At 40.1% G+C, this 25,147-nt stretch overlaps 1 protein-coding gene across 1 annotated transcript in view; it reads left to right on the top strand.

The window, feature by feature from the left end:
- COL4A4 (collagen type IV alpha 4 chain) overlaps positions 1-25,147 on the top strand; it is a 153,921-nt gene that overhangs the window by 37,888 nt on the left and 90,886 nt on the right. The window contains exons 5-17 of the mRNA XM_038001450.2: positions 5,090-5,224; positions 6,296-6,340; positions 7,465-7,581; positions 11,146-11,214; positions 14,125-14,160; positions 16,439-16,501; positions 16,862-16,897; positions 17,102-17,143; positions 21,392-21,472; positions 22,281-22,334; positions 22,633-22,692; positions 23,570-23,614; positions 23,927-23,980. Of these exons, the coding sequence (XP_037857378.2) occupies positions 5,090-5,224; positions 6,296-6,340; positions 7,465-7,581; positions 11,146-11,214; positions 14,125-14,160; positions 16,439-16,501; positions 16,862-16,897; positions 17,102-17,143; positions 21,392-21,472; positions 22,281-22,334; positions 22,633-22,692; positions 23,570-23,614; positions 23,927-23,980 (837 nt within the window). The remainder of the gene's footprint in view (positions 1-5,089; positions 5,225-6,295; positions 6,341-7,464; positions 7,582-11,145; positions 11,215-14,124; positions 14,161-16,438; positions 16,502-16,861; positions 16,898-17,101; positions 17,144-21,391; positions 21,473-22,280; positions 22,335-22,632; positions 22,693-23,569; positions 23,615-23,926; positions 23,981-25,147) is intronic.

Below are 25,147 nucleotides of genomic sequence, written 5' to 3'. Positions count from 1 at the left end.
AGAGACAGACAAGTAAAGAGAGGATGAGAGTCACGGGTGAGAGTGTTACTGCAGAGGCATCTTGGAGAGGCATCGCCTTCTCCAGAACAGGGGCAGGAGATCAGGGGAATCTTTCCACTGGAGCCTTGAGAGATGAATCTGCCAGAGGCAGAGAGGGGGCGCTCCCGGGACAGGACAGCCTGTGCCAACGCTGTGAAAGAACTGAGCTTGTTTAGAAATCCGGTGCAGGGAGGTCAGGGTGGCAGGCTGGGAGGAGGGAGGAGATGGGGAGACAGAGAGAGGGGCTAGCATCCTTTGATAATGCAAATAACCATTCCCTGCCGTCCTTTTTTTTTTTTCCCCCCCCCCAAAGTATTTTATAGGGGCAGGGTGCAGTGGCGCACACCTGTAATCCCAGCACTTTGGGAGGCCAAGGCAGGAAGATCACTTGAGGTCAGGAGTTCTTTTCTTTCTTTTTCTTTCTTTCTTTTTCTTTCTTTTTTTGTTTTTTTGTTTTTTTGTTTTTTTTTTTTTTGGTTTTTTGAGAGAGTCTCGCTCTGTAGCCCAGGCTGGAGTGCAGTGGCTGATCTGGGCTCACTGAAACCTCTGCCTCCCTCCCGGGTTCCTGCCATTCTCCTGCCTCAGCCTCCCGAGTAGCTGGGACTACAGGCGCCTGCCACAATACCTGGCTAAGTTTTTGTGTTTTTTGTGACGGGGTTTCACCGTGTTAGCCAGGATGGTCTCGATCTCCTGACCTTGTGATCTGCCTGCCTCGGCCTCCCAAAGAGCTGGGATTACAGGTGTGAGCCCTGCACCCAGCCGAGGTCAGTGGCTCAAGACCAGCCCGGCCAACATAGTGAAACCCTGTCTGTACTAAAAATACAAAAATTAGATGCGTGTAGTGGCACACGCCTGTGGTCCCAGCTACTGGGGAGGCTGAGGCAGTAGAATTGCTTGAATCCGGTAGGTAGAGGTTGCAGTGAGCTGAGATCACACCACTGCATTCCAGCCTGGGAGAAGGAGCCAGACTCCGTCTCAAGAAAAAAAAAAAAAACAAAAACAAAGAAACAAAGTATTTTATATGGCATTTTTTCAAATCAGCACACGTTTCTATACTAAATGAAATTTTATTATTCTCGCCGTGGTGTTAAACGTTTCCAGTCCCTTTTTTCCCCTCTGCGAACTTCCCATTAGCTCACTGGATTCGGTATTACATGTCTAAAATGAAACACATTAAAGAGATTTATAGTCAGTTAATTGGCTGTCTCTTTGTCAGTTACTCTTTTATATTCAAGTGTGCATTTTGGTATGTATCTAAATAATACATTACTGTAAAGTACTGCATTCACAAAAGATAATTTGGGGGAGTTTATGTATATAAATTGCATGCAAGATGAAAAGATCGTTCCCAAACTTAATGAAAAAGCATTTATTTCCTGAATTTTATATTTAGAAAACATGGGAGCTTTTAAATTATGTTAATTAATCTTATTTCTAACACAGGTTAGACAGAAAGGTACTCTGATTTTTACTTTTAGATTGTAGTTTAGAATTTGTGCAGTTATCTATTTTAACTTGATAAGCCCTCACAATGCCCCAAATGGTTTGTGCTCATGTAATTACACTTCATATTTTATTGTTGTCTTTTTCGTAATACATATTTATGTATCTAAGTTTCCTTTAAAATTCTAAGCTTTTAGCATTTATAGGGATACTCAATAAATAGTAGCTATTTAACAATGATGAATGAGCATGAAGAAAAGGCAGAATACATATAAAATATAGTTTTGATTTGTAAAATTTAGGCAGATGTTAAAGGTTGTCGATCATGTTTGTTGAGTTAATGACTTAATGGTGAACAAGAAGTGGTAATTAATTTTTATTATAAAGTCACTTCTGCTGATGGTAAGATGTACACAAAGTATGAGGTTGGTGAAAAAGTAATTGTGGTCTTTGCCGTTGCTTTTAAAAGGCAAAAACCACAATTACTTTTGCACCAACCTAATACAATGTAAAATTGCCCTGGCTTGTGTTTTCACTTCTGAGACACGCAGTTTCTTTTATGCCCTAGCAAAGTTCATTTATAAATGTCTATTTAGGGAAACTGTTTGTTCTTTTGTTTCTCTACTAGTGGGATTATATGACATACTATTCTGTGGCTTGTTTTTCTCCAACAATTATCCGTTTATAACAATAATATATAATAACAATAGTTAGCATTTGTTATGCCAGGCACTATGCTAAACACCATTACCATTACGTGCATTATTCTTTTTATGCTCATAAGCCATTGACAGATGAAGATGTGGAGGAACAGAGAGGTTAAGAAACATACCTAAGGTCACACAGCAAGTCAGTGTGGTCCTGGGCTTCAAACCTAGGAGGCTGACACATAACCTGGGTGCTCAGTCACTCTGTTTCTCCCTCATGAGCTTGGGGAGAATGTTCTATATTGGCCTGGCAGATGGACTTTGCCGGTGGCTTGCACATGCTGTTGGGGTCCCACACGTCTTCCTCAGACCTGTTGTTTCTGTGCTCGGGCTCTGGGGGACTTCGGCTGCTGGCATCTGCGTCTCTCAGGGCTTTTTTCAAAGCCGCAGAGGCACAGTTGGCAGGCACTCCATGCCCATCACCGGGGCCCTCAGCCAAGGAGATAAATACCCCCACTCCCTGCCCCTAGGGCGGGATAACACTGAGATGTGGGCTCCCCTCAGAGTTAAGTCCCAGGTGTCCACAGCGTAACTGACCTGAAATTGCCCCTTTCTTGGCTGCCCTCACTTCCCTGGGTCTCGCTCTGTTCCTGACCTGCACCTCGTTCACTTCTCAAATGGAGACGTTGGTCTCATTGACTTCTTGTCCTCTCTGTTGCTCCTGGAGCACCCCGATGAAGTCAGGCTGTGAGGGGTTTCGCTGTTTGAAGGCACCCTAATTTATTCACTGAGTCTCAGGTTGGTGCCTTTCCCCGGGATTTCCGGTTTCTTCTGCTGTTGCATATAACACTGTGGTGAATGTTCTTGCACTATTCTTATGGGGCTCCTGCCCATCTCCCTCCTGGTGTCTGGGCCTGGCCAAGGCCAGCAGCACTATCTAAAGTGACATCTCGGCCAGGCGCGGTGGCTTATACCTGTAATTCCAGCACTTTGGGAAGCTGAGGCGAGCATATCACCTGAGCTCAGGAGTTCAAGACCAGCGTGGCCAACATGGTGAAACCCAGTCTCTACTAAAAATACAAAACTTAGCTGGGTATGGTGGCATGCAACTGTAATCCAGCTACTCGGCAGGCTGAGGTGGGAGGATCCCTGGAACTTGGGAGGTGGAGGCTGCAATGAGTCAAGATCGTACCACTGCACTCCAGCCTGGGAAACAGAGTGAGATCCTGTCTCAGAAAATAATGATACTAAATAAAAGTTAAAAAGAGTGACACCCCAAGTGTAGATCAGGACCAGGTGGGTCTTGGTTACTGTTTCCTCCTGTCAGGGTGCTCTCTGACCTTCTACCCAATGTGGGGCTGACCACATGAGGAGCTCTGGCCTTCAGGCTATGGGATTGTCTGGCGCCCTGTGGCTGAGCCCTGGTTTTGGAGGGTGGCTGCCTAGCAGAACACTTCCACTTGCCCATGAAGTATTTCTTTCATGGGATTGCACCACGTTGGGTTGCCAGAGCAGGGCTGGCATGCTGATTTCGGGTGACTCAAGTTTTTATGTAGATGGGACTCCGCAACAAATATTTCGCTCCAGGCCCTGCACTCCCAAGGGGCAACCCTGTATTAACCCTGGAGACCTAAGACATCTGATCTGAGCAGATATCTCCCAAATCCTGCCAAGCTTTTCTGTCCAGACATCAGGACTTACTTGCTTATTGAATGCAGTCATCCATACTGTTTTGTGAAGCAAGAAGTTATGAAATATTTTTTCTTAAATCTTTGCAAAAATTTTGAGAGGTCTGAAAAATTGCAGGCCGAACTCTTGACCTCAGGTGATCCGCCCGCCTCGGCCTCCCAAAGTGCTGGGGTGACAGGTGTGAGTCACCGCACCTGGTCGGGATGTCACTTTAGATGGTGCTGCTGGCCTTGGCCAGGCCCAGACCCCAGAAGGGAGATGGGGTAGGGCCCTGGGGCATGGGTTCTGAGGTAGGAGGCCCCGTAAAGCTTCTTCACTTAAAACAAGAGGTGGCCTTTTCGTTCATGGAAAGTTGGATTACATAAATTTAATGTGACATGGAGACTAATTCCAAAATATGACTAAGAAATTAGATAAAAGCAGCAAAGAAAGAAATGTTGTCCTTCGAAAGGGCAGGCAAATCATTAGTTATTTGAAGTAAATAAAAGATCTGGCAGTTTCTCTTACTCTATTTGTGTCACGAACATAAAGGTAAATACAGCTTTAACTTTTTAGTTTCTTGCTTCATTAAAAAGCCCAAGATCTCTAAATTTGATTGACAGAATGAAAATAGTAAGATAACTATAATCAGTTGACATATGTGTTTCTGTGTACACACATACACACATACTGCACACATACATACATACATGAATACATGTGCAGTACTTGAAATTTATCATATAGCTTAATACAGATTGAACAGGGCAATGCCACTATTATGTTTTAATTAAACCAATCATTTTCTTTTCTTGTCTTTCCTTTCATTTCCTTTTCCTTTTCTCTTTTCTTGTCTGTCTTTTCTTTTTTTTGAGATGGAGTCTGTCTCTGTCGCCCAGGCTGGAGTGCAGTGGTGCGATCAGCTCACTGTAACCTCTGCTACCCAGGCTCAAGTGATTCTCCACTTCAGCCTCCCGAATAGCTGGGACTAGAGGTGCACACCACCATGCCCAGCTAATTTTTGTATTTTCTGTAGAGATGGGGGGGCGGGGGCCTCACTTTGTTGCCCAGGCTAGTCTTGAATTCCTGAGCTCAAGTGAACCTCGTGTCTCGGCCTTCCAAAGTGCTGGGATTGTAGGCGTGAGCCACCATTTCCAGCCATTTGTTTCTATTATCAGAGTTTGTGCAAATCGAATTTTCAAGTCTTCTGTAGGCCTGAATGACTATATGTTTGTGTTAGAAGACAGTAATTAAGAATTGCACCCCCATTTCTTTTTGATCTTTCTTCTCAGGGTCCACCAGGACCACCAGGGCCACAGGGTCCAATAGGACCCCTGGGAGCCCCAGGACCCACTGGGCTTTCAGGAGAGAAAGGAATGAGAGGGGACCGCGGCCCTCCTGGAGCAGCAGGGGACAAAGGAGATAAGGTAAGCCACATCTTATATGGAAATTCACATGAACCACTCACCAGCAGTACTGTACTGGTTTTTGTTTTTGTTTTTTTAGACAGTCTTGCTCTGTTGCTCAGGCAACATGCAAGTGGTGGGATCTCAGCTCACTGCAGACTTTGCCTCCCGGGTTCAAGCAATCCTCCCACCTCGGCCGCCTAAGCAGCTGGGATTATAGGCGCATGCCACCATGTCCAGCTAATTTTTGTATTTTTAGTAGAGATGGGGTTTCACCATATTGGCCAAGCTGGTCTCGAACTCGTGACCTCAAGTGATCCGCCTGCCTCAGCCTCCCAAAGTGCTGTAATTACAGGCCTGAGCCACTGTGCCTGGCCAGTACTGGAGTTTTACCACCATGAGTAGTATGTACTTGAACCTTATAATAAATGAAGTCCCTGAACTCCTCTGGGAGAATCCATCCTCATTCTTGGCCCCTTTCCAGAGGAGCATGCTCCTCTGGGCCTTTAAACACATGCGTGTACCAGTGAGAAGTTAGATTGTTTCCTGGCTTTTTATAAAACCTACATGACATTACCTGTATGCATCACACTGAGGCTTCCTCTTTTCACTCAACAAGATGTCTTAGAGATCGTTCCTTATCAGGTTATGTAGATTGAACTTATTCCTGAAAAAACATTTTATAATATGCCATAGTATGAATAAAACTATAGTTTATTCCCTGTGGATGAGCACTTGAGATTCTACCCCAACTTTGGGTAGTGCAGGTGTGCCAAAATAATCCTATAAATTGCCTGTGTTCACATTGAAGGGTGTGTTACTCCAGGATCGAGATTCGGAGCAGTTAGATTTCTGTTCACAGCATGTTGAATGATTTCTTTAAATCAGTACAGCTAGGTTGTTTTCCCAAGTACAAAAAAAAGCGCAAGAGTGTTCTTAAATGTTGGCTTTTAGACTCATCGATGTAAAACATAGGTGGCGATGACTGCTCCGCAGGTTCAAATCTGAGTAATTAATTGTTAATGTTTTCAAGGAAATCAGCTTATTAATTTAGTAATTTTTATAACTTTGTTTTATTTTCTGGGATTTTAGGGCCCAACTGGTGTTCCTGGATTTCCAGGTTTAGATGGCATACCTGTAAGTATCCCTAAATTTTCTCCACTTTTTAAAAAAAGGTGGAAGTACTCATCAAAATCTTTAAAACCACATGTGTATATGCATAAAATATATATTTATATAAACCACAAGATATCTATAGCAAATGTTTCCTATATATACTACAAGCACAATAGTACATATATATATTTTTCACCATAATATATATCTACATATATAAAAGATATATATTAGACAAGATATAGAATGCATTAGGTTGGTGCAAAAGTAATGGTGGTTTTTGCTATTACTTTCAATGGCAAAACCCCCAATTACTTTTGCACCAAATATATTATGTATATAAGATATATATAGTATGTACACTATACAATATATGTCTTATATTTTACATAAACTATAGTATATACTATATATCTTATATCTTACATATAGTTTATATATTATATATCATACCTTACATATAGTTTATGTATTATATCTGTTAATTATATATTACATAACATATAAAACATGGTGCAAGATATATTAATATATATTATGGTGCATGGTATATATTATATATAGCAAACTCTTTTTATATTTTCTCATTTTAGTGCATGAAAGGGTGTTTACATTTAAATTTGGTACAGTAACTCCCAGAGCAAAACACTTTACTTGGAAAGCAACGTTTTCAAACAGGTTAGAGAAAAAATTCCAAAATATGAGCTAGGCATACTTGTTATGTCAAGTAGAATGTTCTTGAAATAAATGCATACTCATAAGGAATGTTTTTATTTGCGGATGAGTCCTAATATTTGTAGTGAGCTTAATACTCTAATTTCTCATATGAAAATGAAATGGAAAAAAAAGAGGTAAGTGGGAGCTTTATAATTCTTTATAGTATTTCTAAGGATTTTAAGGAAGGTCCCCTCCTCAATTTCCCAGAGTATTGCAAACTAAATTAGTTTAAATTTGTTATCTTAAAAATACTTTAGGTTTTATTTTCACTTGCTACATAGCCTTTTGGGGTAGAGAGAAAGTTTCACAAAACTAAACAGTAAATGTGTGAATCACAATTGCCATAATTTGAGTATTCATATTATGCAAAATCTTTGCGTTATGATATTTTTGCAAAAATGCTTCACTTATAATGTTGTTTTCTGCAGGGGCACCCAGGGCCTCCTGGACCCAGAGGCAAACCTGGTAAGTGTGGCTACAATGGCTCAAGAGGTGACCCAGGGTTTCCAGGAGGAAGAGGAGCTCTTGGTCCAGGAGGCCCCCCAGTAAGACACCCACAGCTCATCTTAACAGGAATCTTAAGTGAAAAGGCCCTGTGGTGGCACAGGCTTGATGTATTCAAGAAGCAGAGTTAATACAAGTGTGCCTGGGGCATTGTCAACAAATGGGAGTGGCTAGGGGATAAGGACAGAGAGATAGGCAGGACTTAGAACATGCAGGGCTTTGTGGATGATGGAAGGAGCCTAGATTTTTTCTGGATGGTTTTAAGGAAGGAAGCAACATGATCTGATTGATGTTTCATTAAGATGTCTCTGGCCGCTGTGAAGAAAATAGATAGAAGGGGAAAAAAGAGCAGAGAGACCAGATAGCAAAATGTCAATTGTTTATCATTCAGGGTTAATTGCAGAAACATAAACCCCAATAGGTATTTTGAACAGAAAGGAATCTGATACAGGGAGTCTGGCACTTATTATAATAGTTGGAAGAGTAAAACTTAGGACCACACGAGACCACTGATGTCAAAGGTTCACAGCTAGCTGAGATCCAGAGTCGGGAAGCTGTAACTGCACTGTGACCACGGCCTCTCACCCCACGTCTAGACACTAGCAAACAGAACACACAAGTTTTTGCTTTCCTGCTTGGCGGCAGCAACAGACCAGGAAGAGAATCTCTTCCAAACTTCTGCCTTCCACATCGAAGTTTTTATCTTCCTAGTCCCTGTAATGCAAGAAAATCCAATCGAAAAGCTTTGGAATGGATGTCCAACAACAGTTGATAGTATCCAGCACTTGAGGGAAACCTTACGGCTCTTAGCATTTTTTTCTTCAGAATTTTGGACTTTCATTTAAACACAACTAGAGCAAGAGCTAACGCCCATATTCCTTTTCTCTTTTTCTTCACTTAAACATCAGAGATCATGTGACCTTTCAAAATTGTTTTTCTGTGGTTTTTTAAAAAAGTATTTTTCCCTTCCTTAATCAAATATCATTTCACAAGTTTCTTTCTAGAAAGTTTCCTTAGTATGACCGCCATAATCATTCATTCTGCTGCCACTCGTAAGTCTCCCTTTTGCTCCAGATCCTGGAGGAACTGATCTGAACACTAAACTCAAAAAGAATTTCCATACTCACATTTTTCTTCTGGTATCAAATAAGAACCACCACCACCTTTCATTGTTAAGTTTTTCAACCATCCTTTACTTTCAAACTCAGCCATTTGAAAACTCAAGTGCAGTCTGGCGAATGCACATTTATTAAGCTCCTCAAATCAGGCCAAACCTCATTCTACAGATTCATGAGCATTCAAGAGAGCAAGGGTTCTCGGTTTTAACTTTAACATAGCATGCAGTACCGACCCCAATCCTGAAGTTTGCCATAACGGTCTCTGTGCAAAACAGCCAACTTCCCCTTGACTCATTTACTGTACAGACACCCCTCACTTTGCACAGTAATGTAAGAATGACCAGGCAAACTAAAAACCACACAAAGAAACCTTATCAACTGATTAGAAAATTACTATTGTCCCATAACCTTTAAAATGTTTTGTTAAAACATTAGAAACTTTGTCAGTTATAAATATATAAGGAAATGAAAAAACTAAATATTTATTTAATATACTGTAATTTGAAACATTGAGAAGCAAAGTGTTTTATTTCTTTGTAAAAACTTATCAAGAGTAGTTTCAACAGTACTTGCCTTTTTCTCATCACATAACTTGCAATGCTAAGGGAATATGTCTTTTATGTTTTGATGAAGTATGATACTCCTTTCTAAGTTTGGATCTGTTTCCAGTGTTGTGAAGTATCTCTAAGGGTTCCTTTAATGTGAAGTTTTCATCGATGTCACTTTACGTAGGACACTGTCATCCTTTTCATCCCAACCACTTTCCTGGTTTATCTTTACTAAGTTCCTCTGGCTGCAAATACAGTCTCTCAAATGACAACAATATTGTATTCCCATGATGAGCTGTTTCCTCTATAACTCCACTTACGTTTTACTTGAATTTCATTTCCAGCATTACCGTTTTCATTTCTTTGCTTCATTTTCATCATTAGTGGCCAATTTCCTCTTCCAACTATCCATTTTTGTAAAATGTTATTTGAGTTTATTGCTGGGAGATAAGGAAGCAAGCCAGCTACAAGCTTTGCTGTCTGTGTCTGTGTGTGTGCTCTGAATAATACGTGTGCAGGGGCCAATCACAGACAGACTTTGACAGAAATCATCGAAACTGACCCAATAGTCCCGTAGATGTTCTTTGGATCAACGTAGAAATGGATCCTTCTGATCTTAAAGTTTGAAACCTGTGTGTTTTATCTGAGTTCCTTCCTCAGGAGAGGACCCCTAGGCCTCTCAAAAAGTATCAAAGAACTGAAACTCACCAGATCATGGCATCCAGACAATGAGATGCCAGACCCCTGACTGTGTTTCCTTACCTAGGTCCTGTTTTCCAACACATTGTTACATTTCTTCCCTGCTATGTGCACCCGTAATTTTAGTCAGTCTAGGAGATGGACTTGAGACTGATCTCCCATCTCCTGAGCTGCAGCACCCAATTAAAGCCTTCTTCCTTGGCAGTAGTTGTCCTTTCAGTCATTGGCTTTCTGTGCAACATGTTTTGGTAACATCATGTGATCATGCAGTAATCACAATTCACATCTGTTATTTATATAGTGATTTGTGGGCTGAGGGGCTAGCGATGAAGTTTGTACGTTATGCAAGTACTCAGTTAATATACGATGGTAACTGAAATTTGAACAATGTTGTTGGAGAACTGGTGTTGTTAACTTAACTATGAAACTGAAATTCATTCAGACTGGAACTGTGCAAAACCAAAACAGCAGATACTAGCAAATCTGATTTCTCAAGTAAATTGTTGATGTAATTTAACCTTAAACTGTTAAATATCTCCCATTAGAAGCCAAGTCAAGCACTCCTCTAAGAGAGATTAACTTTGAAATGTATATATCTTTCATATGAGCTTGATATATAAAGATGGTAGGATTTTTATGTGGTAACCAAGAGAAGTTATATTAAGAATTGAAGTAGGATGTTAAGATGTTAAGTAGGGAAACCATGGGGAGGGGAAAGGATACACTGAGGTATTTCATTAACTTTAAGAAACTATCCTAAGCAAACTAGCAACTTAGGCCTATTTTGAATACAAGTACTGAAATGGATAAAATCTCTCTCTCTCTCTCTCTCTCTCTCTCTCTCTCTCTGTGTGTGTGTGTGTGTGTGTATATATAGATATATAACTGTTTCTAAGGCATAAATTAACAATTGCAAAATTAATTATTTGTAGGAACAATGCATGTGTTTTATATTGTGAGGAAATAAGAAATTTTCTGCTAAATAGCTATATATAAGTAGATATTCTGTCTTAGAAGATTCCTTAACAGATCTTAACTGAATATGGAGTAAATATATGTGGGAACCTTAGGGTGATAATAATATGGAAGAGGATAAAGAAATGTCCGCTTGTTAGTCATGTCAATAATTGACAATCATGTCAATAATTTTAACTGATGAGTAATATTTTATATAGAAAAGAAAATACTGAAATGGTAATACGTTATTTTCCTCTTAAGTGCATAAATATTTTATTTTCAGGGCCATCCTGGGGAAAAGGGAGAAAAAGGAAATTCAGTGTTCATTTTAGGTGCCATTAAAGGTATTCAGGTAAGTATTATGATCATGATGGATTAAAAGATTTTTTTTTTTTTCCCAAATAGGTAAGCCCATGCAGGAAATACTCAGACAGGATTTTTCTTCAAAATGTCCCTGAATACACCAATTTTTATTATTACCCTGACCCTCAGGGATGGCACCATACTTTTGTGTGAAGGCATTAGCTTTAGTCATCAGTAAAATTCCAGCACTGCAAAATTCTGGTACCTCTGAACTAGTCAGAACTGCAAAGGATGTATTTATTTCAAAGTTTCTCAACTCCTGACATTTTGGGCCTTATATTTATTTGGTGTGGGGCTGACTTGTGCATTATAGGATGTTGAGCAGCATCCCTGGTCTTTGGCCTCTACTCATTAGATGCCAGTAGCATCCCCCACCTCTGAACTCCCCAAAGCATATATCCAGACATTAACAAATGTCCCCTGGGGGGAAATCACCCCAGTGGAGGACCACTGATTTATTTGTAATTAAAACATTGTAATATTAGTACTTGCCATCCAGTACAGTAAAAGTCACAATTATTGAACTTGAAAATGATGTAAACCTTATAGCACTTTGCTTGATACATTTAATGGTGGTGTTTTTAGCAGGGAGTGACATACAAATGTTCAGAAATAAACTCTTGAGTGACCACCTCATCTCTCAGATGAGAAGCCATGGATGAGTGATGGGGATCAGTGGAAATAATGCATTAACAGGAAAATACAGCCCATTTTCAAGATGTGTGGTCATTTCTCTTAAGGAAGAATGTTCTGCAGCAATTAGATAGCACTTGTCCTAGATTGCTTCTATGAGACCCTAGGTTCTGTGCCACCCAGAATGGACACACCTGAGCAATGATCCCTTTAGTGAGCTCACCGTTTATGTGTGTAGCCTCTGTGCCTGTTTGTCCTTCTTAAACAACAAGAACGATGGATTTGTTTGTAGCTTAAATGATATAGTAATAAAGTGAACGTCAACAGCAGGCTCAGAACCAGTATGGTGTACTGGAAGGAGAGAACTGAAGCTTACTCTCCACTGTGACTTTAAGCAACTCCCTTAGCCTCCTCAGCCTCGTGTTCGTTATTTGTGAAAGAAGATTCAAATAATATTTACCCTGCCTCTTTCTTAGTGTTGTTAAGACTGTTATAATAATTTATATTGCAGCACACTGTAAATGGTAATGTCCCATATCATATTAGTTACAGTGAACATTTTTTGTAATTGTGGTAATAGAGGACATGTGATATACAAATATAGAAGGGGGATGAATATAGGGAATTCCTTATCTTAAGGGGAAACAGAAGATCCCTAATAAAAATGATCTATAGTTCAATAACCCTTGAGAGACAATGCTCTTAAGAGTCTATATCCACTTTATACCCATTCTAATGGCTATAATAATAAAAAAGCAATTGTTGGCAACTACCTGGAGAGTTGGAGCCTTATGCATTACTGATGGGAATGGACAATGGTGCAACCACTGTGGAAAATAATATGGTAATTCCTCAGTAAATTAAACATAGAATTACTATATGACCCAGCAATTCTACTTCTGGATATATACCCCAAAGAATTGAAAGCAAGGACTTGAATGGATATTTGTACCTGCATGTTCATAGGAGCTTTATTCACAGTAGTCAAAAGGTGGAAGCAATCGTGTCCATCAGCAGATGAATAGATAAACAAAATGTGGTGTATTCATCCAATGGAAGATTGTAAAAGCTTTAAAAAGGAAAGATGTTCTGACACATACAACAACATAGATGAACCTTGAAGATATAATATTATGCTAAGTGAAATAAACCACTCAGATATTGTATGATTACACTTATATGACATTTTAAAAATAGCCAAATTCATAGAGATGGAAAATAGAATGGTGGTTGCCGGTGGCTGGAGGGGAAGAGGGATGGGGAGTTAGTGTTTAATGAGAACAGAGTTTCCATTGGAGGAGACGTAAGAGTTTTGGAGATGGACGGTGGTCATGGGTGAATAACAATGTGAATGTACCTAATGCCACAGAACTATCTGTACACTTAAAAATGGTTGAAATGGGCTGGGCGCAATGGCTCACGCCTGTAATCCTAGCACTTTGGAAGGCTGAGGCGGGTGGATTACCTGAGGTCAGTAGTTCGAGACCAGCCTGGCCAACATGGTGAAACCCCATCTCTACTAAAAATACAAAAAAATTAGCCAGGCATGGCAGCACATGCCTGTAGTCCCAGCTATTTGAGAGGCTGAGGCAGGAGAATCACTTGAACCAGGGAGGCGGAGGTTGCAGTGAACCGAGATGGCGCCATTGCATTCCAGCTTGGGTGACAACAGCCAGACTCCATCTCAAAAAAAGCAAAAAAGGTTGAAATGTCAAATTTTAACTTACATATATTTTACATTTTTAAAAAAGAGCCTTCATTCAAGAGAATATATAGGCTTTGATCTTTTAAAGTAGGTTGAGTCTCAGCGCAGAGTCACAAAGCGAGAGAGGTTGACAGAGGCTGGTGTGAGGCAATTTCCACCTGAGTTTCTTTTCTGTCCTCTCTAGGGTAGTCAAGGGGGTCAAGCTGTTTAGAAAGCATAGCAGGGGGTGGAACCAGACCAGCAACGGGTAAACGGTGAGGAAATGGGAACACTGGATTGAGAATTTAGAACAATTTAAACAAAGACAAAAATCTCATTTTGATTCCCTGTCATTACTCCAGCGATCTTTCTCTGTTGGGTAGAAGGAGAATTCAGAAATTAAGGAGAAAGAAAATCACCTCCGCATATCCCTTCCTCAGTTTTAGTCAACACCAAAAAAATTGAACAAACTGCACAATTAGATGAGTGCAAATAATTTTTGTATGTATTTCTATTTTTACATGATCTGTGTTTTAGGAATTTTGTGTGGACTTATACAGCAATGCATTCTTATTTTTGCAGGGAGACAGAGGCGACCCAGGACTGCCCGGCTTACCAGTAAGTCTCCTGAGCAGGCTCTATCCTTCTATTTCCTCCTCAAATAGCCTACAATCCATGTTTTAATCCCAGCAAAGCCAGCTACATAATTTGTGTGGCTTACCTGGTGCAAAATGAAAATGTGGATTCCCCATTCAAAAATTATTAAGAATTTCAAGATGGCGACAGCAGATCATTAACTCAAGCTTGGGGCCCTGTGTAACTGCACCCATCTCATGCCCATGAAGCTGTACTTGAAGCTCAGCAGGCTCCCTCCTGCCTTTCTCTTCCATCTTCTAATGATCTTTTGGCATTACTCAGGTATATGCAGCTACTTCATATTTAGGAAAGTGAGTCCACTTAGCAATTACATATAAAATATATACCAGGTAGAATAATCTTGCATTGCTTCTCGCTACCATTTTGCCTGGTGAATCAGTATTTGTATATTATATTTAATATTTTGCCTATCTTTATCTCTCCGAAATCTGCAATTTAATGATTATATTAGTCTTTCCAGTTTTTCGATATTTACAAGATTAAAATTGAGAGCAGTTTTGCCAACCAGGCGTGGTGGCTCATGCCTGTAATCCCAGCACTTTGGGAGGCTGAGGTGGGTGGACCACCTGAGGTGAGGAGTTTGAAACCAGCCTGGCCAACGTGGTGAAACCCTCTCTCTAATGACACAAAATTAGCCAGGCGTGGTGGCACGTGCCTATAATCCCAGCTACTCAGGAGGCTGAGGCAGGGGAATCACTTGAACCCGGGAGGCGGAGCTTGCAGTGAGCCCAGATGGTGCCATTGCACTCCAGCCTGGGCAACAAGAGTGAAAAAGAAAAAGAAAAAAAAAAATTCCATCGAAAAAGAAAAGAAAAAAGGCTGGATGAGGTGGCTCAAGCCTGTAATCCCAGCAGTTTGGGAGACTGAGGCGGGTGGATCACAAGGTCAGGAGTTCAAGACCAACCTGGCCAAGATGGTGAAACCCCATCTCTACTGAAAATACACAAATTAGCCAGATGTGGTGCTATGTGCCTGTAATCCCAGCTACTTGGGAGGCTGAGTCAGAGAAATGCTTAAACCCGGGAGGCAGAAGTTGCAGTGAGCTGAGATTGCACCACTGCACTCCAGCCTGGGTGACAGAGCGAGACTCCGTTTCGCCTTCCAATAGTTAACCTAAAATTTTGCCTTGTAACTTCTGGCTAGTGATGGAACTACTTTTCTGGATTGGTTTCCTTAGTATGATTGAAGCTCAGGTCCATGTAATAAATGTGACACCTCAATGTTGCTGTTACAATAAATATCAGTTCATCCTCCTAAACAGAGCAATTTCATTACACACTCCCCAATCATTTGACTTGGGCAGAGTCAGCAGAAGCCCGGGAACATCTCTGCACGCTTCCAGGATTGCCTGTACCTTTTCTTGACAATTTGTGTATAATTATGTTACAACTCACACGTTGTAGAAAATTTTGTATGGCTGACTCATCTTGATCTCAAATTAGGGACTATATTTCCCCAATTTGAGATCTTGCAGACCATGTTTTAAAAATATGCTAAGAAGAATAAATACATTAATATGTAATGTTAATTAATAATAATACTTTAAAAGCATCCTGATGTTTATCAAAATTGTAACACAGAATTTAGGAGTAGGTGGTAATGCATTTTCTTTGTTCTCCGCTTTTGTTATTACAGGATGTATTTGTAAATAGGAAGATTGATCTCTGGGTCCTAAATTTGTAAATAGGAAGATTGACCTCTGGACGCTAAATGAAGGACTTTATTACAACTACCAGAATGCTACTACCTTTAGCTTGGTGCCTCTTTTTTTTTTTTTTTTTGTGACAGAGTCTTGCTCTGTCACCAGGCTGGAGTGCAGTGGCATGATCTCGGCTCACTGCAACCTCCAACTCCCTGGTTCAAGCGATTCTCCTGTCTCAGCCTCCTGAGTAGCTGGGACTACAGGCATCCGCCACCATGCCCAGCTAATTTTTGTATTTTTAGTAGAGACGGGATTTCACTATGTAGGCCAGGATGGTCTCGATCTCCTGACCTCGTGATCCGCTCCAGTTGGCCTTTCAAAGTGCTGGGATTACAGGTGTGAGCCACCGTGCCCGGCTTGTTTGGGGCCCTCTTAGGGCTGCATCAAACCTGCTGTTGAAAATGTCCTAGCAGGGCAGATATGCTGGGGGCTGTGATTTCTTTAGAGGTTTTTATTCACATGGGATCACACGTAACTCTTTCTGTGAAAGATGATTACAATTTTGGTAACAGATGCACTGATTTTTCTCATGTTTAGGGATCTTGGGGTGCAGGAGGACCGGCGGGCCCCGCAGGATATCCTGGAGAGCCAGGGTTAGTGGTAAGTACAGCACTGCTGATGTGATCCCTTTGAAAACCAGATTCTCCATGAAAATAAAGAAGCAAAGTTGCCATTTTGGGTCAGACACAGGTGGGCCGTTTGAGAGATTATAATTGATGAATCAGTGAAAACCCACCATTATCAGGCGGATTCCATCTTGAAGCACAGGTCCCTGGGGAGGAGCCACTGACATCATCTTCACAGAAGACAACAGCCCATCCATGATAGAAACGCCATCATTGCATGTTTTAAAATTAAGGGTTTCCTAAATAGGATCTTGGAGCAACAGAAGGCGGCACATTCTGATTTCTATGTCTGAAGATTGATTTGTATGTGTGTGTTTTTTTGCCCTCGATTTAGGGACCTCCGGGCCAACCAGGGCGTCCAGGTTTGAAGGTAGGCAGTCATGAGCAAGATACGTAAATAGAGCCCTGAACAATGAAATAATTGACCATTGTGTTTGTCAGAATTATGGCTTTCCTCTTATCAGATTTCCTAAAGTATTCAATAAACTAAATTGTGTAGCCAGAAGTCTTAATAGCTTTTAATTACTTGTTTAAAATGCAAAAGCAATGAGATTCTTTTTCTTTTCTTTCTCAGGGAAATCCCGGTGTGGGAGTAAAGGGGCAAATGGGAGACCCGGTAAGCATCCCCTCTTGTTCAGAGGAGCAGATGGCAAAGTGTGCGTGCTGCTCAGGGGTGGAGACTGTTGTGATGATTTGAACTTGTATTCATTATCTAGTCACTGCCCAATTTTGTGGCTGAGAACTTTTCTTTGCCGAATTATGATGGCACCATTACCCTTGACTGCAAAATGAAAGATCTGACAAAATGTAACACCACATTCAGGTTAATCTGTGTAACACATTTCACCCCAGCAAACAGAGATCGAACATTTTTGACAATATATTAAGTCCAGAGTAACAATTTTGTCAAATCACGGATTTGTTTTGCTTAATTTCACATAAATCCTAAGTTCCAGGCATAAATATGCATATAAATGCAAATATAAATGACTGGAACCAAGAGCATTGAGCAATACACGATCTCAAACCCACTCCTTTTCTGCACCCCTCCTCCCCGTCTCTGCCCGCCACTCACACCCACTGTCCTTTTGGCTGAAGCATAAAACTTAGTAAGAATAAGCTTTAGAAAAGTGATTTAAGGGCTGGGCAAGGTGGCTCACGCCTGTAATTCCAGCACTTTGGGAGGCCGAGGTGGGCAGATCACGAGGTCAAGAGATTGAGACCATCCTGGCCAATGGTGAAACCCCGTCTCTACTAAAAATACAGAAATCAGCTGGGCGTGGTGGTACGTGGCTGTAGTCCCAGGTGCTTGGGAGGCTGAGGCAGGAGAATCGCTTGAACCTGGGAGGCAGAAGTTGCAGTGAGCCGAGATCGCACCACTGCACTCCAGCCTGGCGACAAAGTGAGACTCCGTCTCAAAAATGAAAAGTGATTTAAGAAGGCAACTCACCTGGGGAACAATCTGAACGTTCAGCAGTAGGTGTGTGGCTCTTTCAACAACTTAGGGCAAGTCAATAGTAAGCATCTGCTTCATGTTGAGCTAGGACTGACACTGGGTGTGGGGATTTATCAAGACAGACCTGATCCCTGCTCTCATGGAGTTCCAGCGTGATTGTCTAAGTCATGGTATAGACATTTAACAGAACAGCACAAGAGTCAAAATTATATATGAAGACTTCATGATGTGGGGAGGTGCCTGTGATATAATGCTGAACAGAAAGTACAGGTTGCAAAAATATAAACTCAACTTTGTAAAAGCAACAGCAACAAGAAAGACATTAAAATATACACAGAGAGGGATTTCTCAACCTCAGGCTGCCGCTATTTCATTGTTGTGGGGGCTGTCCCGTGTATTACAGGATATTTAGCCACATCCCTGGCCTCTCCCCACTAGATGTCAGTAGCATCCCGTCCCTCCAATTGTGACAACTTCAAATGTATCTAAACATTGTCAAATGTCCCTGGGGGAAGGGGTTGCCTAACTATCCCCTATCCCCCACCTTGAGAATCTCTGGCTTACAGAAATGACGGATTGAAAATATACCAAAACAATGTTTTTCAAGTTGGGGAAGCCATGGAGCTCTGGAATATGTTCATCAAAGCCACAGGAGCCCACGCGCCATTGCAGAGTCCAGCAAGCATTGGCATCTTAGTCACTTTCCATGCCAGTCCAATCAGACACATTTGTAAACTCGGACTGTGGAATTACTTGGAAGTATTTGGCTATGAGACGGCCATTCAAATGAGCCCAAATGTGCTTACATGAATTCTTTTAGGTTGTCAGGTGAACGAACACATACTTTTATGATTTTGGGCCAGGCCCAGTGGTTCACGCCTATAATCCCAGCACTTTGGGAGGCCGAGGTGGGCGGATCACCTGAGGTCAGGAGTTCGAGACCAGCCTGGCCACCATGGCGAAACCCTGTCTCTGCTAAAAATACAAAAATTAGCCAGGCATGGTGGCCGTGCCTGTAGTCCCAGCTACTTGGGTGGCTGAGGCAGGAGAATTGCTTGAACCTGGGAGGCAGCGGTTGCAGTGAGCCAAGATTGTGCCATTGCATTCCAGCCTGGGTGACAGAGCGAGACTACATCTCAAAAAATATAAATAAATAAAATAAAATGTTGATGCAGAATTCCCAGATGTTGTAGAACGTGTTTGCCCACTTCATTTTAAGAAACAGTGCCCTCATGTATACATATGAAACAAACCTGCACATTGTACACATATACCCTAGAACATAAAGTATAATTAAAAAAAAAGAAAAAAGAAACAGTGCCCTAAATGGTTGCTTCTAATTATGCCTACGTGATATAATTATGGGCCTTTTACATTTGAATTCTTCACAGTTTTCCTTCTTTGTACCTTTGACTATACTGAGTATATGGCACTTTTACAATATGAAAACAAATAGCAATATGAACAATATTTTGAAGAAGGTGACGGCTTGTCAGTCTTTAAGAGTTTTGTTCAGGTTTATCTTAATTACAAGAATAAGAGTGGCTATCTTTACCAATACCTACTAGGCATTTACTCATGTTTTGTTAATGTGTTTGTTCAATGGTTTATTCATGCAGCAGATATCTTTAGGGCAGGTGCTACGCCAATACTGTGTTAGGTGCGTAGATAAATCAAGTAAAAACAAAACAAAACAAAATAGACAATGTTCCTAACCTGGCTTTTCTGCAATTTCCCAGGTTTAGGTAGAAATTGAACTCTTGTGGTTTTTTTTTTTTTTTCATTTAAACTTGATATTCTTCTAAAAATCCTAACTATCAAAAGCATTAGTAGTCTTAGTAATTATATATTGGGGAATTTACTTTGTTACCCTCAACACAGGAAGCATTTTATGTGTCTTATCTATTCAACAGAAGAATAGTTTGAGGTAGGTAATATTACAATCTCCATTTCACAGAGAAGAAAAATGAGGTTTCAAAGTAAGGAAATGTGGACTGAGAGAGGTTTTAAGGAACTTGCCCTGAGTGACAGAGCCAGTAAGGGCCTGGTTTGCAAATATGGGTGACCTATAGCCTGTTCTTAACTATGACAAAGAGGAAAGATCATAGTAAGTGTAGAATAATAGCAATACTCAGAAAAGCACAAAATATTTATCTTCTAATTAATGGTGAGAATTTATGATTGTGGCAAAATTCATTCAAGAAACATTCTTCAGTAGAAAAACATCTATCATAGCATAAATAAAAATTCTGGCTATTATTTTACAGTTTTAAAATATTGAAAATAAATAGAAATAATCTAATCTAACCAGAGTAGGATGGCTTAATACATCACAGTACATTCTTATGGTAGATTATTGTATTGGCATTAAAAATCAGGATCGTTACATGAGGCCAGGAGTTTGAGACCAGCCTGGCCAACATGGTGAAATCCCATCTCTACTAAAAATATAAAAATTAGCTGGGCATGATGGTGCATTATCTGTAATCCCAGGTACTCGGGAGGCTGAGGCACAAGAATCGCTTGAGCCCGGGAGGCAGAGGTTGCAGTGAGCTGAGATTGCACCATTGCGCTCCAGCCTGAGTGACAGAGGAACACTCTGTCTCAAAAAAAAAAAAAAAAAAAAAAAAAAAAAGATCAGGATTCTGAAGAGCTTTTAGTATGATAGGAAAAGGCTCACAAAATATTGTTATAAGAAAAATACAAAATTATTTAAAATTTTAATAAAATATGCTGTATATTTTAAATTATGTTTATTATATAGTATGCTGATTATATTTTCAAATACATAAAACAAATTGTTTATTCACCTATATACACATATAAGTACGTATACACACATATACACACACACACCGCAAAAAACTATATCCACTTTGGGAGGCCGAGACGGGCGGATCACGAGGTCAGGAGATCGAGACCATCCTGGCTAACACGGTGAAACCCCGTCTCTACTAAAAAATACAAAAAACTAGCCGGGCGTGGTGGCGGCGCCTGTAGTCCCAGCTACTCGGGAGGCTGAGGCAGGAGAATGGTGTAAACCCGGCAGGCGGAGCTTGCAGTGAGCTGAGATCCGGCCACTGAACTCCAGCCTGGGCGACAGAGCCAGACTCCGTCTCAAAAAAAAAAAAAAAAAAACTATATCAAAGTTTTAATAGAGATTACTTCTGGATAGAGGATTAAGAATCATTTTCATTTTTTAAATTTATTTTTAACAATAAGTATGTATTAAATTTTTATAAGAAAAACAGTAAATATCCTTTTATATTCTGTGAGGTACTTGCCACGACTTGTGTTTTAAATCCATGACACAGAGGATGGGAAGCATTATACCATAATATATGGGTGAAAATCTTCAAAACATAAATTAATATGAAATTTTTATTATCTTGCTTTTTTTTTTTTAAGGGTGAGGTTGGTCAGCAAGGTTCTCCTGGACCCACCCTGTTGGTAGAGCCACCTGACTTTTGTCTCTATAAAGGAGAAAAGGTAACTCCCAAATCCGTATGTCACCTAGGAAAGTAGCAATAGAAAACATTTTTTGAACATGTATCTGTGGCAGAAAGTATGGAGGCCTTTCCATGCATCACTGCACTAGTCACAAACCTATTTTAATAGGTTGGTACTACTATTGGCCCCATCGTGCGGAATTGAAAATGAAGCTTGGAAGGTTCCCAGTGTTCTCAAATTTACCCAGCTGCTGAGTGGCAGACCTAGCTCAAGCTGCTAAATTATGACATGTGCTTGTTAATGTTGTTTTGATATGTGGATTGAAAGACCACTGGAAGCCCAGTTGTCCTTTAGATGTTACAGATGAGTTTGATGTCTTGATAATTGAGAAGGTAACAAATGCATAGAACTGGGCCATAATAGACTCTTGGCAAATATTAATTCCTCTGTCAGTTTCCAGTGCTAATATTACTGGTGCCACATGCAGATTCTGTTGTTGCTTTTCAATTGCTGGGTTAAATTTCTCTACTTTGCTCAAAATGAGCCACTTTTTCAACGACTACATTCCCAAATTGTATCTGCTGCCTGGCTCCATGGTGGTCCACTGTGGTGTCCCATATACCTCTCACACAGAGAACTGGCTCAAATAGAGTCTGGTTTACAAGTGTGCTTAGATCTTGGTGCTAATTAGAACAGGTGAAAAGTAATCTCTTAAGGTTTTTTTTTTTTTTTTTTTTTTTTTTTTTTTAAGGTGAAACAGATTGTAAAAGAGATGATTTCTGAAGGAGATGGAATTCAGTATGTTAATAATAAGAATAGACCAAATAATATTCATTGTAATTTTTAGGGTATAAAAGGAATTCCTGGAATGATTGGACTGCCAGGACCACCAGGACGCAAGGTAGTTTATTTAAGTACTTTGTGTGTGTGTGTGTGTGTGTGTGTGTGTGTGTGTGTGTGTGAGATGTGCTATCTTAACTTAAAATGTTATTTCTCATGGTCTTTATCATTGCTTTAAGTGCTAATATATATTACCAGAATTTTTCACTATCTTAACATAATCCTATAGAGCCTCTATTCTAAAGTAGTTGTTTTCTTTAAGCTGCTGACAATAATTTTTGTTTCTCATTTTATTTTTGCTTTCCCTATTGCTGAAATATTGTTGCTTGAACCCCTCTAAATGTTGTCATCTCTTAAAGGGAGAATCTGGTATTGGGGCAAAAGGAGAAAAAGGCATTCCTGGATTTCCAGGGCCTTGGGTAAGCATCATTTGCTGTTAACATCAGTGAATTTGGAGATACTTCTCTTTCATGTTTTTATAAAACCAGGTCAGTAGTCCCACAAGCTCAAAAGTGAAGAATATCTCATGTAAGAACAAAACATTTTGGATAAGAATTATGGAATAGTTAAATATCCCAGAGCATCCTTCTGTTAACATCATTTAGATAAAACAGGCAAGCAAAAGATAGAACAATTTGGGAAAAGTAACAGGATTATTGTGACATCTCTTGTCTGGCACCTCAGTGTCAGTATGAAAGTAGCTTGGAATAATTTAAGTCTATTTGATAAAACAACATGGTGATCTAGGGGCAGTAGCTAGAAAAAAATACAATATTAAGCTCCAAACATCACCACGTGTCACTGATAGAAAGCCCATTCATAGAGTCACCATGGAGGCCAGACTGCAGCTGGCATAGACATTGAGTTTCTTTGGTTCTAGATTTAGTACTGAATGGGGCAATATTGGTTTCCATGGTCATTTTTATTGCTAATGATGCACAGAGCAACTGTTAATTTCCAGGCAAATTATATTGTAGGGATTTTAAAGATATTTGGCCCAGTGCAAGCACTAAGTTAAATAAATTAAAATTGGAAAAGCGACGACAACAAAAATACATTCTTAATTAAAACACTGGCAATGACATGAATTTTTTGAATAAGAATAAAGGTCACTTCAAGTAGCAAATGTTATAAAGAAATGGAACCTATTTTATATTTATTTCCTTTTATTCAGCTAGCTTTGCAAACAAGACCAAATATCCATGGAACAATTTGACAAGGTGAAAAATGATGCATTGAGCTGGTTAATGCATTTTGATTTAATTCTGTTTATCCTGATTTTTGTGAATTTATTAGGGGGATCCTGGTTCCTATGGATCTCCAGGTTTCCCAGGATTAAAGGTAAATGTACCTTATTATAGAGATAATAAATACATTTTCACTAGTAAATGCAATTTAGTATAATTCAGAAGTTGTACTGTTGCGTGCAAACACAGTAATTAGGAAGGCAGACACATTCATTTTATGGATTGCAGGATTTAGCTGTGGGTGTAAAAATTGAAGCACAAGATTGTCTGATGCAATGGACGAACAGTGTTAAGACTTTGCATGGTCTCAGTGGGCAATGTGTTGCTTAAATTAAATGAGAATGAGATAATTTGTCACCCAGTCACTTTTTTTTTTTTTAAAAGGCATGTTTGTGCTTGTTTATAGGGAGAACTAGGTCTGGTTGGAGATCCTGGGCCATTTGGATTTCTTGGCCCAAAGGTAAAAAGTGAGCCTATTTGAATATATTCTGATAAAAGTTTATATCCTTAATGTTATCTAATTTATTTTTTAAAGTATTGCCAGGAATCATTCAAGAATGTAATTTTTAGAAGGGACACAGTTAATATTTTATTCAATTGTTACATTAGTTTGTGTTTCACTCTGTTGATAAAGATATAGCCAAGATTGGGCAATTTACAAAAGAAAGAGGTTTAATGGACTTACAGTTCCACATGACTGGGGAGGCCTCACAACCATGGCAGAAGGCAAGAAGGAGCAAGTCACGTCTTACATGGATGGCAGCAGCCAAAAAGAGAGCTTGTACAGGGAAACTCCTATTTTTTAAAACCATCATCTTGTGAGACTCATTCATATCACAAGAAAAGTACAGGAAAGGCTGGGCACGGTGGCTCATGCCTGTAATCCCAGCACTTTGGGAGGCTGAGGTGGGCAGATAACAAGGTCAGGAGATCGAGATTATCCTGGCTAACACGGTGAAACCCCCGTCTCTACTAAAAATACAAAAACAAAATTAGCTGGACCTGGTGGCAAGTGCCTGTTGTCCCAGCTACTCGGGAGGCTGAGGCAGGAGAATGGCGTGAATCCAGGAGGAAGGGCTTGCAGGGAGCTGAGATCTGGTCACTGCACTTGAGCCTGGGTGACAGAGCGAGAGTCCATCTCAAAAAAAAAAGAATAGCGCAGGAAAGATCCACCCCATAATTTAATCACCTCCCACTGGGTTCCTTTCACCGTGGGTGGGAATTGTAGGAGTTACAATGCAAGATAAGATTTGACTGGGGGCACAGTCAAACCATATCAGTTGCCCCTCGTTATCTGTGGGAGATTAGTTTCAGAACCCCCAGGCTACCAAAATCCTCAGATGCTCAAGTCCCTGATGTAAAACGATATAGTATTTGCATAATACTTACACACACCCTACCTTGTATTTTAAATAACTCTAGATTACTTATAATCTCTAATACAATGTAAATGCTATGTAAACAGTTGTCATATTCTGTTGTTTTATTATTTTTATTGTTGGATTATTGTTTTTAAAATATTTTGCATGAGAGTGCTGACTGTATATTACTTTAATGCCTGCTGTGTGTTATTATGCATGATTATCATATTATCATATCAGTGTCATATTAAGCATTATTATGTTCT

This window comes from Chlorocebus sabaeus, chromosome 10 (assembly GCF_047675955.1).
Source record: "Chlorocebus sabaeus isolate Y175 chromosome 10, mChlSab1.0.hap1, whole genome shotgun sequence".
Lineage (NCBI taxonomy): Eukaryota > Metazoa > Chordata > Mammalia > Primates > Cercopithecidae > Chlorocebus > Chlorocebus sabaeus.
The sequence above is the reverse complement of the archived record's forward strand: the minus strand, read 5'-3'. Positions and strand labels throughout refer to the sequence as shown.